Genomic DNA, 17,487 nt, shown 5'->3' on the forward strand with positions numbered 1-17,487 from the left:
ATAGCAGAACCAGTGTTTCTGTTTGCAGTGATTCAGGGAGATTTTCCTGCTTGATCTTGCACTCATTGATGCAGTGACAGAGAAGTGGCACATCTCTATAGCATTTTCAGTGGGTATTTTTTCACAAACATATTCAGCAGACCATTTGGGAACCCTGGATAATAATGAGGTGCCTTTCTTTTGTGAGATCTAGACAGTCCCTACTGAAATTAAACATCAAATAAGAGAGTCAGTAGGAACTGCCGATGCTGGAGAATCTGAGATAACATGGTGTACACAGCAGGCTGAGCAGGAAAGCTGACGTTTCGGGTTAAGACCCTTCTTCAGAAAATAAATATAAATAAATAAGAGTCACTTGACTTTCATTACTAGGCACCAGGATGCAGCCATCATGAGGCCAGTCTTATTGTACTTACCAAAATGTTAGCATAGAGGTATTCTGTATTTGGTAAATATTAGTTAGTAGCAGGCATTTCTGAATGAATTGGAACTTCTTGCAATTGATTTGCTGGTGAATTACCCATTTCACTTTCCATCTTGAGGACAGGATAAATCAACGAGATATGAACAACGGGTGCCAGTTAATAATTTATTATTCACAAGATGTGAGCGTTACTGGCTAGGCCAGGACATAGTTCCCATCGCTAATTAACTAGATGGCAATTAAGAGTCAATTACATTGCAGTGGGTCTGGAGTCATGTGTAGGCCAGACCAGGCAAGGACAGCAGTTTCATGAACGAGATGGACTTTTCTGACAATTGACAATGGTTTCATTGGTCATTGTGAGGACCATAATTCCAGACTTTCATTGAATTCAAATTCCAGCATCTTCCATGGTGGGGCTCTAACCCAGGTTGAACATTAGTGATAATGGGAACTGCCGATGCTGGAGAATGCAAGATAATAAAGTGTGAGGCTGGATGAACACAGCAGGCCCAGCAGCATCTCAGGAGCACAAAAGCTGACGTTTCGGGCCTAGACCCTTCATCTGATGAAGGGTCTAGGCCCGGAACGTCAGCTTTTGTGCTCCTGAGATGCTGCTGGGCCTGCTGAGTTCATCCAGCCTCACATTTTATTATCAGGTTGAACATTACCTGGGTCTCCAGATTAATAGCCTAGCAATAATATCAATAGGCCAGCACCTCCCCATGTTCATATCAGTAGCTTGAGATTCTGATGATTTATGCTTTTCATTTGGATCCAATGTCACACCAAGAATGGTCTTTCTCATTTCATCCCAGCGCAGCTTGTGTACTAATGCAGAAGATATATCCTGTTTACCCATGCCACTTAGAACTTTTAGCTAATGGAGGTGAATTTGTAACAAAAAAGACAAAACAATCAATGAGAGAAGGCAGTTGTTGGTGTTGGCCATTTAGTCAATGTCCTAGAGGTGGGATGAACCTTATGGTAGTCCTATGCCTTGTTTAGATAAAGCTAAGGAAAGGAGGTTAGTGATGGAGTAAGCCTATTCGTGCAATTGGTCTTTGAACTCAGCTGGATCTCATGAATTTCTATTGCTTGCTGTCCTCCAATCATTCTTCCAGTACACTTAAAACCTATGGAAACTTAGCAATACATTGGGAGCCTGAACTGCAGAAATGTCACCTTATCCAAGCTAAAAGCTTTGCTTTTGTCTGGCTTTAACTACGTAACATTCTTGCTGTTCACCTGAACAGTAATGAAATTAGTGATTTGGTCATTTACTTTAAACTTCAGCATTAAAAAGCAATTTACAAAGGGACCATTGCAACCAGATGGGACACCATTAAAAGATCTGTTTTTCTTGAACTAAAGGGAAAATGACATGACTTTGGTCTATTCTAATCAAACTGTAGGTAGTGTTACCTTGTGTAACAGTTATTTAATTATGGGTAAACCTCAGTGCATGCTTATTCTTAGCAGATGAGTTTGCATTTATCTACAATCTACAAATGTGAATGGCTATTGAAATTGTCGCCTTATCATAAATGTCCAAATTTCCTTATTTACTGAACTAATTGGCCTGTTGGTCCATTGGATCAAACAGGTGTCAAGGATTGCCACACCTGTAACCAGATCAGGTTGCTGCCACAGAAGCAGCCACAGGGGCAGTGGAGTACAATCCCAGGTTGTTGTTGCAGATTTTCCTCCACCACCTTCATCTTTTTCCATGGCCAGCTGGAAGAACACTGCATTTTATAGAAAAGTGCAGCACAGTACAGGCCCTTCGGCCCACGATGTTGTGCCGTGGAATTATCCTAATCCAAAAACAAAATAACCTAACCTACATTCCCCTCAATTCACTGCTGTCCATGTGCATGTCCAGCAGTCGCTTAAATATCACTAATGACTCTGCTTCCACGACTACCACTGGCAAAGCATTCCATGCGCTCACAACTCTCTGGGTGAAGAACCTCCCTCTGACGTCTCCGCTATACCTTCCTCCTAACACCTTAAAACTATGATCCCTCGTGGCAGTCAATCCTGCCCTGGGGAAAAGTCTCTGGCTCTATCCATGCCTCTCATTACCTTGTACACCTTGATCAGGTCGCCTCTCTTCCTCCTTCTCTCCAGAGAGAGAAGTCCGAGCTCAGTCAACCTTTCCTCATAAGAGAAGCCCTCCAGTCCAGGCAGCATCCTGGTAAACCTCCTTTGCACCCTGTCCGAAGCCTCCACATCTTTCCTATAATAGGGCGACCAGAACTGGACACAATATTCCAAGTGTGGTCTCACCAGGGTTTTGTAGAGCTGCAGCATAACCTCACAGCTCTTAAACTCAATCCCCCTATTAATGAAAGCCAAAACACCATATGCTTTCTTAACAACCTTATCCACTTGGGTGGCAACTTTGAGGGAGCTATGCACTTGAACACCAAGATCCCGCTGTCCCTCCACACTGCCGAGAATCCTGCCTTTAATCCTATATTCAGCATTTAAGTTCAACCTTCCAAAATGCATCACTTTGCATTTATCCAGGTTGAACTCCATCTGCCATTTCTCAGCCCAGCTCTGCATACTGTCAATGTCTCGCTGAAGCCTGCAATAGCCCTCAATACTATCAACGGCACCTACAACCTTTGTGTCATCAGCAAACATACTAACCCACCCCTCAACCTCCTCATCCAAGTCATTTATAAAAACTACAAAGGGCAGAGGCCCAAGAACAGAGCCCTGCGGGACCCCACTCAGCACTGACCTCCAGGCAGAATACTTACCATCTACAACCACTCTCTGCCTCCTGTCAGCCAAGCAATTCTGAATCGAGACAGCCAAATCACCCTGTATCCCATACCTCCTGACTTTATGAATGAGCCTGCTGTGGGGAACCTTATCAAATGCCTTGCTGAAGTCCATGTACACCACATCCACTGCTCGACCCTTGTCAACCTGTCTCGTGACCTCCTCAAGGAACTCAATAAGATTTGTAAGGCATGAGCTGCCCCTCACAAAGCCATGCTGACTCCCTTTAATCATGCTATGCTTTTCCAAATAGTCATAAATCCTATCCCTCAGAATTCTTTCCAAAACGTTGCTGATCACAGACGTAAGACTGACTGGTCTGTAATTTCCAGGGATTTTCCCTATTCCCTTTCTTGAAAAGAGGAACAACGTTTGCCTCCCTCCAATCTTCCGGTATGACTCCCGTGGGCCCCTCTTTCTTCAAATGTTGATTGAAAAGAGCCCTCGACTGGATGATCTCCTTTCTCAGCTTCCTGCATTTCAATAATTTTGCAATTGTTGATTTTTGCTCTCCTACACTTTTCCTTCAATTGGCACTGTCCCAAGTGAGTACGGTAATAGCTAATGCAGTGCTACAAAATTGGCACAGAGAAAATTCTTATTAATGGGGGATTAACTTTCAATGGTCTAATCAATGTGGGAATTCATGGCAATCAGTTTGGCTTATCACGGCTGTTCTTTGGAATGCCCCAGTAAAGTGTTGTACTCCTGCATCAAATCTTGCAGTTGGTATCATCAAGATTCTGGAGATAATTGCACTGTTATTTAACAGTGTCAGTAGGTGCTTCTTCAGAAGGCATTCCCGTGTGAGACACTTGAGGTTTGCACATGTGTAGTCAAAACAGTTTTTACTGTCCCTGCGTTCGGAGGATTGTGGTAGTTCAATTTTAATTAGTTTGATCAGCTCGGGAGGTCATGACAATCACTCTGGTGTATCACATCTCACATCAGAAAGCTCCAGTAGGACTCCACAAAAACGTGTCTCTCACAACCTGTCCATTTTATAGTAGATGATTGACCTCTGGCTCTTGCATGAACAATACTGTTGATCTCCAACTTCTCAAACTGTTGCTAAGCTACTGCCATTCTCCTTTGAATATAAATCCATCCAAAAAATAATATTCACTGACAATAGAAATTTCATTGCTTTTTGCCAAGTGAAGGCTCTAGTGTTTTAAATGTTGTGCGTGTGCACGAGGGTATATAAAATTCTTTGTTGAAAAATGTGAAATACTTAAAAGTAATATCTTTGTATTTAGGAGAATAAAACCAAGCTGTCAGACCAGCAGAGAGCTGTAAGGAGGGGACAGAACCCTTTTCCTATCTATGCCAGTCTTAATGTGAGGTCGGACCTCAGCGCTCGAGATTTTGGAGGTACAGATATAGTGGGGGTGACGGGGGGGTCTTGCGTTGTTACCAGTCCTTTGGAGAGAGGGGGATATCAAAAATTTGATCATCTATTCCTGTCTCTGGCTGCTTTTCCCAGGGGTGGACTGAGACTGACACTGGCAAGCACTCAATCAGCAACTTGAGTTGGATAATTCACAAGCTAATTTCAGTCTGTCACAGAGATTGCAATTTCCCAGTGGATACATGGGCACCATTTATGGTGGTGCCTGGGAATTTGGAGGCGATGTTAATATCATGGTCAGAGCTGTGTGGAAGTTCAAGGCTTCCTAACGTTTAAAAGCAGAAAATGACAAATTTTTGTCTCTGATAGTGCTAAGGATGCTGATCGTGCGTCTGTTGCATCTCTCTGTTCCTGCTGTATCGCCCTTCATAACACTCTCTTACTGCAGGCATAGCAAAGGCTGTTTAGCACCAATGCACTGTCACATGCAAAGTCAATCTCTTGCATCTTTAAGCCAAATAATGCTCCTAATTTGGTAGTGAACCTATATGTTCTTAAGTGGCTGCATTCAGGAAGTTTGAACAGGGAGGCCGAAAATCATTTCCAATCAGAAATGTCTGGCCTGTAACTCAACAGATGCCTTCGAGTAGAGAACACGTCAGTTTGGAGTTTGTACCTTTGTCCAGGTACTGGGTACTGGGTGCTAGGTGGGATTTTTCATTTGGAGGGACTGCCTGTTATATGTTGAATGTCTGCTTGGAGAGCTGTGTTGATTTGGTAGGGGAATGCAGTTGTTACCTGGATACCTTTCCTGTTGTGGGTGCTAGCAATTGATGCACTGCATACTTCAAGCTTTTTACAATGAATTATGCCTCAATACATCTGCCTATCCCATCATACCATCAGAAGGATACCCTGACAACATTTACACAGTGTTGATCAGATTCCAATAACGTTACTTAATTAGCCATCATTAGTGACGAGCTATACGCTTAATTGCAGAGTTACAACAACAGTGCCTGTAAGTATTTGAGGTGGAAGTTGTGCTATTCCTAAATGTTCATGTATATTGCCTTGATGTTTAGCCTTGCTAAGAAACAATGGCCATCGCCATTTCACAAGCGAAGTGTCATGGGGCTGCAGACTGTGTGAAAATGTCCTCCAAGTTGTGTACCAAATGAAAATGGTGTAATGATTCAGTTAAAGGAGACTTATAGCCAACATGAAGCAGAATCTTTGGTCTTTTGCAGAGTGGTTTGAATGCACTCCTTATGAAGCTGGAATTCCAAAATATGGAGCTTACATCCCCATTCAGCATTTTGGAAGCAAATTCTTCATGGGATACCTGATAAAGAAATGCCCAGAAATGAGAATCAGCTTCTTGGAAGGTACATTTAACAACCAGATCTGAAGTCCAAAAATCGCACTGCACATAAATTTAAAAGTTACATTTGGAGTCATGGCTTCTCTGGAGATGTATGTATTATGGTCGGTTAAGAAAAAATGTAGGAACAAAAATAAGTTAGTTTGCTTAACCCTTTGAGCTAGTTAAATGGTGAGACTTTGTTTCTTGACTTTTACCTTCTAGCTTCTGTAACAGTTTCTAATTCAAAGTCACAGTTCAAAGCTTTGTAAAAGTCTGTAAAAGCCATCTACAGTTTTTTAATGTGTTTCTTTTAATACCCTGGGCTGGCACTTACCATTTTCTTTATTCTATTAATTCCAAAAGATTCCTTCCCTTAACATATTTCTACATTCCCAACAGGTTTAGTCATCATTTTGTCTTGTTAAAAAAAAATCTTAACAAATCTGCCGTTTTCTAATATCCATTATTATGCATCTATCTTTAACAGGTCCAAACTCTCAACAGGGAGAGTACTGGTTTCATATGGGGAAGTAATTTGTAATATGTTTTGTGTTTGTATAATGTAGGTTTGATTTGTATTGGATTAGTTATCATAGGTAAGGTTAGGGATAATAAAATTGGAATTGACACCCCAGAATGGGTTAGATTTCAGGCTTGGAGGAGCATTAAGTTTGTGTTCTCATTCCTGATCCATATCCAGTGCCCATATGAAGAATGTGAAATTCATTCTGACATACAGAATACCTGCTTGACTAAGTTCCTAAGGGGTTAAAATACTGCTACATGTACTTTAAACCTGAGAAGGCATAGGTACACCCTGGGTGGGAGGGTTTCTGCTTTTATACTTGTATGGAGGTGACTCAATGTTCTGGGAAGGTGGTTGATTTGAAGGCGAAGGAAATGATTGTACACTATTGGAAGGAATTTTGTGCAGCCTTGGCTGCCCACTCACTGCGTGTGGGGATCTCTTTACATGCGAGTGGGAATAAAGGATCTAATAAGTTAGAATGAGAGATACTGTGAAAATGACTGTACTCCTCCTCTGCAGGCCAATGGGGTAGTGCTTTCGCAGCAAATTTGGAGGAGATCCTGAGGGAGATGATAGGCGCCTCCAACACATGGATGCAGAACTTACAGGACGCTATTAAAACAACAGGTACCAATCATCTTTTTTCTTTGTTTTATAACAGCCAATAATTGCCCTGCAAGTCCTGCCATTTCTGCAAAGCTAGTGACCAAGATGTGAGACATCTTTCTCTGAGAGCTACAGAATGACTTGTAAATCATAAGACTTATGACTAAATGGGAAACATTTGTCTTTTTCTCCAGTAAATCCTTGGCTGCTTGTCGTTTAGGTAGTGCAGTGGAAATCAAGCCCCATTATTCTCTGAATTTTGACAAACTGTAAATCAAATGGAACTACTACAAATCCCAATTTGCCCCATTGACTTCTACCCAGGATAGAAGCAAATTATACCAGGTTCTTTTGGTAATAATTTAAAAATAACTGTTTATTGTAACATTCTTTAACAAGAACAGGATTTTTAACATATTTAACTTTACCCCCAAACTCCCAAACAGATGCAAAAGAAAAAGACATAAAACATATTATTTGTCGACGAGAAAAGTCAAGGGAGCACAGTTCTGTAACATCAGTCCAAAAACACAAAACTTAGACGAGTCAGTTCCTCAATCCTTTTGATTCATCAGTGATCCCTGGATGTTATCTGTACATCCGTGGTGTTCGCTAGATTCTTGTTTGGACCCAGGATTTTCTTTTCTCAGTAAACTTCAGATTCTTCCTTTCAGCAGCTCTGAGTAAGTTTTCTCTGTTTTTTCACACACAGTTAGCAAGGCATTTTTTTTAAGAGCACGGGAGAGAGAGATGCCGAGGTTATAACTTTCTGGGGCCTGTGTTGTCTTCTGTTTTTATTTCCCCTTGCATTCCTGTGTGAAACTACAGTTCGGCTAATGAGAGGCTTATTACTCTGCTAAGCTGTCCTGAACTCATAACAAGTAGTGGTATTTGAAACACAAATCAAAAGACAGTCTGAGCAGAGTTCTCCTGAACACAGACAGGTGGTACTGCATTGTCTGAGCACAGTATTCCCAAAATTAATATTGTTGCATAGACATCAGTTAGCTGCAAACACATTCTTGCCATTGCCTCCTTTGTTTTTAAAGCAGCATCCATTTTTTTTTCTTATTTTTAAGCCTGTAATCCCAAAAGTAAAAAGCTGTTATCTCTTTCATTCATCCTGAGGCTCTTCAGAGATCTCTTCCAGAAACCCAACAACATCAAAGGTGCCAGTCTTCAGTTAATTCAGTTCACGCCACATAATATCAAAAGTTGACTCGAAACATTGGATACTGCAAAGGCTTTAGGCCTTGACAACATTCCAAAATAGTAGTGAAAACATGTGCTCCTGATCTTAACAGGATAATCCACTCAATCAATTCCTGAGATAGCACAGTGTGAAGCTAGATGAACACAGCGGTCCGAGCAGCATCAGAAGAGCATGAAAGCTTGGCATTTCGGATCGGGACCCTTCTTCAGAAATGGGGGAGGGGAAGGGGATTCTGAAGTAAATGGGAAGACGGGATGCAGATAGAAGATGGATAAAGGAGAAGATAGGGTGAATGGAGACAGACAGGTCAAAGAGGTGGTGTTAGAGCCAGTGAAGGTGATTGTAGGTGGGGAGTTAGGGGGGAATAGGTCAGTCCAGGGAGGACGGACAGGTCAGGGGGGCAGAGGATATGGTTGGGGCTTGAGGTGGGAGGAATGGTTAGAGAGGTGGGGACTAGCTGGGCTGGTTTTGGCATGTGGTTGAGGGAGGGGGGATTTGGAAGCTTGTGAAATCCACATTGATAGCCTTGGGCTGCAGAGTTCCCAAGCGAAATATGAGATGCTGTTCCTGCATCTTTTGGGTGGTGTCATTGTAGCAATGCAGGAGGCCCAGGATGGACATGTCAGCTGAGGAGTTGCGGGGTGGCGGGGGGGAGGAATTGAAATGGTTCACGACTGGGAGGTGTAGTTATTTGTTGCGAACCGAGTGTAGGTGTTCGGCAAAGCAGTCCCCAAAACTCTGTTTGGTTTCCCTGATGTAGAGGAGGCCACAACAGGAACAGTGGATACAGTATATAACATTGACAGATGTGCAGGTGAGCAGGTGAACATCTCTTTGATGTGAAAAGTCTTCCTAGGGCCTGGGATGGGGGTGAGGGAGGAGGCATAGGGACAGGAGTAGCACTTGCTTTGGTTGCGAGGAAGAAAAGTGCCGGGGGTGGTGGGGCTGGAGGGGAGTGTGGAGCAGACAAGAGGGTCACAGAGAGAGTGGTCCCACCGGAAAGCACATAAGGGTGGGGAGGGAAAAATATCTTTGGTGGTGGTGTCGGATTGCAGATGGTGGAAATGTCGGAGGATGATGCATTGGATTTGGAGGTTGGTGGGGTGGTACGTGAGGACATGGGGATTCTGTTTTGGTTATTATTGCGAATAGGGGGTGTGAGGGATGAGTTGCGGGAAATGTGGGAGACACGGTCGAGAGCATTTTCGATCACTGTGGAGGGGAAGTTGCAGTTTTTAAAAAAAGAGGACATCTGGGATGTTCAAGAGTGGAATGCCTCATCTTGGGAGCAGATGCGGCGGAGCTGAAGGAATTGGGAATAGGGAATGGCATTTTTACAGGAAGGTGGGTGAGAGGAGGAATAGTCCAGGTAGTTGTGGGTGTCGGCAGGTTTAAAATGGATATCAGTTTCCAGGTGGATGCCAGAATTGGAGACAGAGAGGTCCAGGAAGGTGAGAGAGGTGTCAGAGATGGTCCAGGTAAACTTAAGGTTGGGGTGGAAGGTGTTAGTAAAGTGGATGAACTGTTCGAGCTCCTCATGGGAACACAAGGTGGCACCGAAACAGTCGTCACTGTAACGGAGGAAGAGATGGGGGATAGGGCCAGTGTAGTTTTGGAAGAGGGATTGTTCCACGTACCCTTCAAAGAGGCAGGCATAGCTTGGGCCCATGCGGGTACCCATGGCCACCCCCTCTGTCTGTAGGATGTGGGAGGAATTAAAGCAGAAGTTGTTGAGGGTGAGGATGAGCTTGGATAAGCGGATGAAGGTATCAGTGGAGGGGGACTGGTCGGGTCTGCACTGGTGGCATCCTGGTAATCTTTTCTGGACCCTTTCTTCCTAAAAATGTGGATTCCACAACTGCACGCAATATTCTTTCTTTAGCCTAAACATTTTATGTAGTTCCAGCAAAACCTGTCTGCTCTTAAACTCTGCCTCAGCTAATAAAGACAGGTATACCATATCTACCCATCCCACTCCCTTAAGGAACAGGTGGTCGTGCTCACCAAGGTCCCTCTCATCCTCGATGTTTCCCAGGACTTTCCAGTCATCATGTATTCCCTTGCCTTGTTTTTCCTGCCAAGTGGATCATTGCACACTCATCTGGAGTGAATTCCTCCACTAACTCTCCTTCGCTAAAACTGCTCATTGTTCCAGGAGCTTTCTGGAATGCAACAAGGACTTGTCTGACATGTTGCAAACCCTTCTTTCCTGTTCCCTCTGCCCTCAACCCCCAACAAACAGATCATTAGTTAAAGAGTAGACACTTGGAGGGCAGTGTGGGAAAAATGGGTGGCACTCAGTGAATTGCTGTTGCAGACCAAAACAAGACTAAATGGCCTGTGCACTGTAACCAATCCAGGATTCTAAACATTCTGTGATAAGTGCAGGAACTCATGAAATTCTTTAATTATTTCATTACCAGTCTCCCAGAGCCTTAGCATAGGCCGGTTATAATATCCACTACACCACTGTACTAGATTTGAAGTCATATTTTTCTCTCCTGTTTCCTGCATGCCCTTTGTAGCCTGCTTGTTCACCTGCTATTACCTCAACTTTATTCCCATTAAACTGCTAACCGCTGAACTCACCAACTAAGCTCCATCTTCTTTAGTGAATGCTACTGATTCACTCTTGTTCCCCTTCCCTTCCGATCTGCTGTCATTGCACACTGTCTCAAAAACATCCATCCTTGATTCCAGTGTCCTTGCGAAATACCTTTGTCTCCAGAATCCATAAACATGTCACCTCAAAAAGACGGACATGCGTTTGTGTCACTCAGGTTTAAACAATACTTATGTGACTGTGACAAGGATAAACTTCCCTTTTTGTCTCGATCTGTTTGCAGCTTTTGACATAGTTGACCACATCATCATTCTCCAAGCTGTCTCTACCACCATCCAGCTAATCCCATTCTTATGTATCTAAGCACAGAAAGAATTTAGCTTCTTTTGCTTCTGCTCTTGCATATCTCTGTTCGTAAGAATATCTCTGGGCCTTTCTTAATTTCTTTCTTCCATGTCTAAAGCTTCGTATCATTTTTTCCTGAATTGATGGTTCAACACCAAGATTACACACATCCATCTCTGTAACATCACATGTCTCTACCTCTGCCTCAGTCTCTGTGTTGTTCAGCCCATCATCATGCCTTTGAGAATAGTGAAGTTTAGAAGTAACAACCTGTACAGGACAATCTCCCACTCTGTAAAAGATAACAAAGTGTGGAGCTGGATGAACACAACTGGCCAAGCAGCATCTCAGGAGCACAAAAGCTGATGTTTCGGGCCTAGACCCTTCATCAGAGAGCTCTCTGATGAAGGGTCTAGGCCCGAAACATCAGCTTTTGTGCTCCTGAGATACTGCTTGGTCTGCTGTGTTCATCCAGCTCCACACTTTGTTATCTTGGATTCTCTAGCACCTGCAGTTCCCATTATCTCTCCCACTCTGTAAACTTCAGTTCAGCCAGAACTGAGCTGCATGTATTTCAACTGGTGTCCAGTTCACCTGTTTCTGCTTGTTCACTGAATAGGTTCCCAGTCCAGAAACACTTCTGTTTTAAAATTCTTCATCCTTATCTTCAAATCTCTTCATAGCCTGGCCCATACCTATCGATCCAATATATTTCAGGCATACAACTCTCCAAGATCTGTGCATCGTTCAAGCTTGAGCCTCTTGTTCAGATTTGATTGTTCTGCTAATTGATAGCTTGACTTCAGCTGACTGAACTCTCAAATCTGGAATTCCCTCCCTAAATATTTGTGACTTAAGACCTACCTCTGACCAAAGTCTTGGTGTGACCAGTTGTCCTTTTATGTCATGATCTGGCTGTGTAAATTTTGTTTGTGAAGTGCTTTAGGACATTTTATTGAGTTAATGTAAGTGCAAGTTATTATTGTCACACCAGATAGCACTGTTATAACCATACCATTTTATAAGCACGTGTCTACTTGTCTCAGAATGCCTAGGAATGAATAGTGAAGATATAATGAGGCTCATAAATAATAAAACACTGCTTTTACGTCTGTAAACATCGTCTGAACCTTTCAGTTCAGTTTGTCTAACAAGCTTTTATTTGTTATGTACAATGCATGGCATCTGTTGTCTTGCATGTTATTGAATGCATTTGTTAAAGTGTTTTGTAACACTATACTTCACACCCTCTCCTAATCTGAAAGTGGCATACTAATATGTTGTTGATACAGCTAATCCACAACCAAGAAAAAATCAACCTGCAATGCGAACAATCATTCCAGGGGGCATGCTGGACAGTATGGTAAAGAATTTATTTGTGTCACGCCTGACAGGGTCAGAGATCTGCAACTTCCTACGTGGCCTCTTTCTGCATCGGCAGTATAAAGAGAACCATTACTTCAGGCGTGGACAAAGTATGTTATCTGTTCATCGATCAGTAACGTTTTGTATCTGTAATAGTGAAATATTGTGTTAATGCTCCAGTATTGATATATGCTACTTACATGATGCCACTAACTATTCAGATCCCATTCACCAATCTGTGACATCACAGGGCAGGCCTCCACAAAAGCTGGCCATTTCTGTGATTTTCGTTTAGCTCTCTATTTTCTAATTACCTCAACTTATCCAGAGGTGGGAGATGTGGAAGTGGAGCAGGAGAAAATGGGTGATTTTTGAACACTTTTTTTATAAATCATGAAGCCTTTGTTGCAGAGAGAATGGAGTATTAATATAAGGGTGTCTTGTTAAACCAATTTGAGGCAGTAGTTATATCACACCTGAAACTCAGGTTTTGATCCCCTTACACAAGAAAAGGCAGTTTACTTTAGTAGCATCCCCCAAGGGGGGGATGGGTGTTCTTATAAGAACATGTTGTGAGGTTGGGCTTGTATTGTAGAAGAATGATAGAAAACCTTATTAAGATGTAAGGTTATTGTTGGACTTGACGGGCTATATATGGTGAGATGATTTTTCCTTGTGGGTGAGTCTGGGACCAAAGAATACAATCTCTGAAATTTAAGCTGAAATGAGGAGGCATTGTTTTCTCTGAGGGTAGTGACTCTGTGGAAGTCTTCACTGTAAAGTGCTATCAAGGGTGGATCAGTGAGTACATTCAAGGTATTTTTAATTTGTAATGGACTCAAGAGTTATGGGGCAGAGGCTGAAAGTGGATTTGAGCATTTTTCGATCGGGGAAGGAACAAGAATCTAAGGAAAATAGTGTAAGGTAACTCAGTAGTGAGGGGTGCAGACAAGTGTTTCTGTAACCACAGATGTGACCCCAGGATGGTCTGTTCCCTCACTAGTGCCAGGGTCAGGAATGCCACTGAATGGTGACAAGGCATCTTGATGGTAAGTCTGAGATTTTGGTGCAATGATACACGTAGAATGAGGAATGAAGGCATGCATCAAGAATTCAGGGAGCTAAGCAATAAATTAAAAACCAGGACCTCCGAGGTTGTAATTTCTGGATTACTCCTGGTGCCACAGGTACAGAAATAGGAGAATAGAGCAGATGAGTGTATGGCTCAACAGTTGGTACAGGTCGGAAGGTTTTAGATTTCTAAATCATTAAAACCTTTTCTGGGGTAGCTGGAATCTGTATAGGTGGGACAGACTGCACCTGAACCAGAATAAGACCAACATCTTGTGGGAGGGTTTCCTAGTGATGTTGGGAGGAGTTTAAACTAGTTAGGCAGAAAGAGGTTTCATAGAGTGTTGGCACAATAGGAACACAGCATACTTCAGTAAAAGAACCAAGGCACAGCGATTTCAGCCATGTTGAGATACAAAGATGAGGTTGGATGACCTCTACTTTAATGCTAGGATTCTTAAGGGTGTGGACTGACATGTGCAATTGCAATGTTATAGCCATCACAGAGATGTGGTTGAGGAAAGGGCAAGATTGCCAACTCAATATTCTGGGGTTTTGGATCTTCAGACAAGACGGGATGCTAAAAAATAGGTGGTACTGCATTATTAATTAAGAAGCCAGTTACTTCCGCATGGAGGGGCAATATCCTCAAATGAGAATTTGTGGGTAGCATTTTGGAATAAAAAGAGCAGTCCCACAGCTGGGAGCAAGTTGAATGCCCCAAAGTAGTCAGCAGACAATAGAGGAGCAGAAAATAATTGGATAATTATGCTAGGGGATTTCAACTTCCCCAGTATTATTTGGGGTGGACATTGTATAAAGGGAGAAGATTTAGCCTTACAGCACGGAAACTGACGCTGCAGTCTAACCAATCCATGCCGAACATAATCCCAAACTAAACCAGTCCCACCTGCCTGCTCCTGGCCTATGTCCCTCCAAGCCTCTCCTATTCATGTACTTATACAAGTGTATTTTAAATATTGTAATTGTATCCGCATCCACCACTTCCTTGGGAAGTCCATTCCACATGTGAAACACCATCTGTAAAAAAAACAAAATTTGCTCCTTAAGCCTATTTTAAATCTCTCTCCTAGGGAAAAGACATACCATTAACTCTATCTTTTACCCCTCATTATTTTATAAACTTCTACAATTTTGCTGTTCAACCTCCTCTGCTCCAATGCAAAAAGAAGTCCCAGCCTATACAGTCCTTCTTTATAACTTAAACAATCCATACCCACAACATCCTGGTAAATCTCTTCTGAATCCGCTCCAGCTTAATAATACCCATTCAATAATTGGAACTAATGCCAAAATTGGGAGAGCTGCCTCTCAGACCAGTCAGGCTAGTCAGTGTGATATTGTCTCAAAAGGTATGATTCCATGGGTACGACTATGTCCCAGACACAACTGTCACTACCTCTGGATATGTCCTGTCCCACTGACAGGACAGACACAGCAGAGATGACGGCATAGTGATGTACAGTCAGGAGGGAGTTGCCTTGCGAGTCTAGGACATTGACTCTGGATCCCATGACATCTCCTGGCTTCATGTTAAACATGAGCAAAGAAATCTCCTGCTGATTACCACGTCCTCCTTCGGTTGATGAATCAACACTGTTCCATGTCGGAAGCACTGAAGGTGGTAAGATTCTTGAAACATATTCAGGAGAATTGTTTTCCGTCAATATGCACAAGGTCCAACAAGGAACAGTGCGGTGCTGAATCAAATTCAGAGGAGTGAGGCTGGACAGGTGGTTAAGGAAGCAACAGTAAAGCATTTTAGTGACAGCGAGCACAACTCCGTACGTTTGAAATTTGTAATGGAAAAGATGGTCTGCAAAAAAAAAGGGTTTTGGATTGAGAGGGGAAGCCAGATTTTATTAAAATAAGGCAGGATTTGGCCAAAGTAGACTGCGAACTAATGAGAAAATCTACAGCACAACAGTGCAGGATGTTCAAAAAAGAAATGTGGACTGTATAAGCGCAACACGTTCCTTTTAGGGTGAAACGTGGAGCAACAAGTGCAGACAACGCTGGGTGTCTGCGAATATTCAGGACTGGCTAAAACAAAAGGCGCTTTTAGAAGATGCAATGGGAACAAGCTAGTGGGGACCCTACTGGAACATAAGAAATGAAGGATGGTTTACTTAAAATGGTTAGGAGAACAAAGAACACTGGCAGGTAATATTAGGGAGAATTTCAAGATATTTTGTATATCAGAGGGGAGAGGATAACCAGGGAAAGAGTAGGGCCCATTAGGAACCAAGAGAGCAATTTGTGTGGATCTGGAAGACATTGAAAAGGTGTAAAATGAGTGCTTCATATTTATCTTCACGTGGGAGGAGGTTGTAGGTACAGAATTCTGGAAGAGGAACTATGAGGTTCTTGAGCAGATGGAGAAAGGGAGTACAGAGGTATGGCAGGCTTAAAAGTGAACAAATCCCAGTTCTGGATGAGTCGTATCCCAGGGTTACAAGTGTTCTGACTGCAATTTTTAATTCCTCTTGGGCCACACGGGAGGTGCCAGAGGACTGGTGGGTTTCTGCTTCTCAAGAATGGTGATAGAGATGAACCGTGGAATTACAGAACAGGGTGAGCCTCATGTCAATAGTAGGGAAAATTTCTGAAGGCAAGAATTAATCTTCACTTGGAGAGGCACAGTTTGATGAGGGATAGTCTGCGGGCTTTGTCAGAGGGAGGTCATGCCTAACAAATCTGGTTGAATTTTTCAAAGTGATGATTAGGTGGTTAGATAAGGGTAACACAGTTGATATAGTTTATATGGATTTCAGCAAAGCCTTTGACATGTGAGACTTATAGAACATAGAACAGTACAGCACAGAACAGGCCCTTCAGCCCACAATGTTGTGCCGACCATTGATCCTCATGGATGCACCCTCAAATTTCTGTGACCATATGCATGTCCAGCAGTCTCTTAAATGACCCCAATGACCTTGCTTCCACAACTGCTGCTGGCAACGCATTCCATGCTCTCACAACTCTCTGCGTAAAGAACCTGCCTCTGACATCCCCTCTATACTTTCCACCAACCAGCTTAAAACTATGACCCCTCGTGCTAGCCATTTCTGCCCTGGGAAATAGTCTCTGGCTATCGACTCTATCTATGCCTCTCATTATCTTGTATACCTCAATTAGGTCCCCTCTCCTCCTCCTTTTCTCCAATGAAAAGAGACCGAGCTCAGTCAACCTCTCTTCATAAGATAAGCCCTCCAGTCCAGGCAGCATCCTGGTAAACCTCCTCTGAACCCTCTCCAAAGCATCCACATCTTTCCTATAATAGGGCGCCCAGAACTGGACGCAGTATTCCAAGTGCGGTCTAACCAAAGTTTTATAGAGCTGCAACAAGATCTCATGACTCTTAAACTCAATCCCCCTGTTAATGAAAGCCAAAACACCATATGCTTTCTTAACAACCCTGTCCACTTGGGAGGCCATTTTAAGGGATCTATGTATCTGCACACCAAGATCCCTCTGTTCCTCCACGCTGCCAAGAATCCTATCCTTAATCCTGTACTCAGCTTTCAAATTCGACCTTCCAAAATGCATCACCTCGCATTTATCCAGGTTGCACTCCATCTGCCACCTCTCAGCCCATCTCTGCATCCTGTCAATGTCCCGCTGCAGCCTACAACAGCCCTCTACACTGTCAACGACACCTCCGACCTTTGTGTCGTCTGCAAACTTGCTGACCCATCCTTCAATTCCCTCGTCCAAGTCATTAATAAAAATTACAAACAGTAGAGGCCCAAGGACAGAGCCCTGTGGAACCCCACTCACCACTGACTTCCAGGCAGAATATTTTCCTTCTACTACCACACGCTGTCTTCTGTT

General features: G+C 43.0%; 1 protein-coding gene across 1 annotated transcript in view; it reads left to right on the forward strand.

The window, feature by feature from the left end:
* Positions 1–17,487, forward strand: part of LOC125455295 (cytosolic phospholipase A2 zeta-like) — a 99,330-nt gene that overhangs the window by 72,754 nt on the left and 9,089 nt on the right. Inside the window, exons 18-21 of the mRNA XM_059649470.1 lie at positions 4,483–4,597; positions 5,825–5,962; positions 6,989–7,096; positions 12,489–12,671. Of these exons, the coding sequence (XP_059505453.1) occupies positions 4,483–4,597; positions 5,825–5,962; positions 6,989–7,096; positions 12,489–12,671 (544 nt within the window). The remainder of the gene's footprint in view (positions 1–4,482; positions 4,598–5,824; positions 5,963–6,988; positions 7,097–12,488; positions 12,672–17,487) is intronic.

The sequence above is a fragment of the Stegostoma tigrinum genome, chromosome 10 (assembly GCF_030684315.1).
Source record: "Stegostoma tigrinum isolate sSteTig4 chromosome 10, sSteTig4.hap1, whole genome shotgun sequence".
Taxonomy (NCBI): Eukaryota; Metazoa; Chordata; class Chondrichthyes; order Orectolobiformes; family Stegostomatidae; genus Stegostoma; species Stegostoma tigrinum.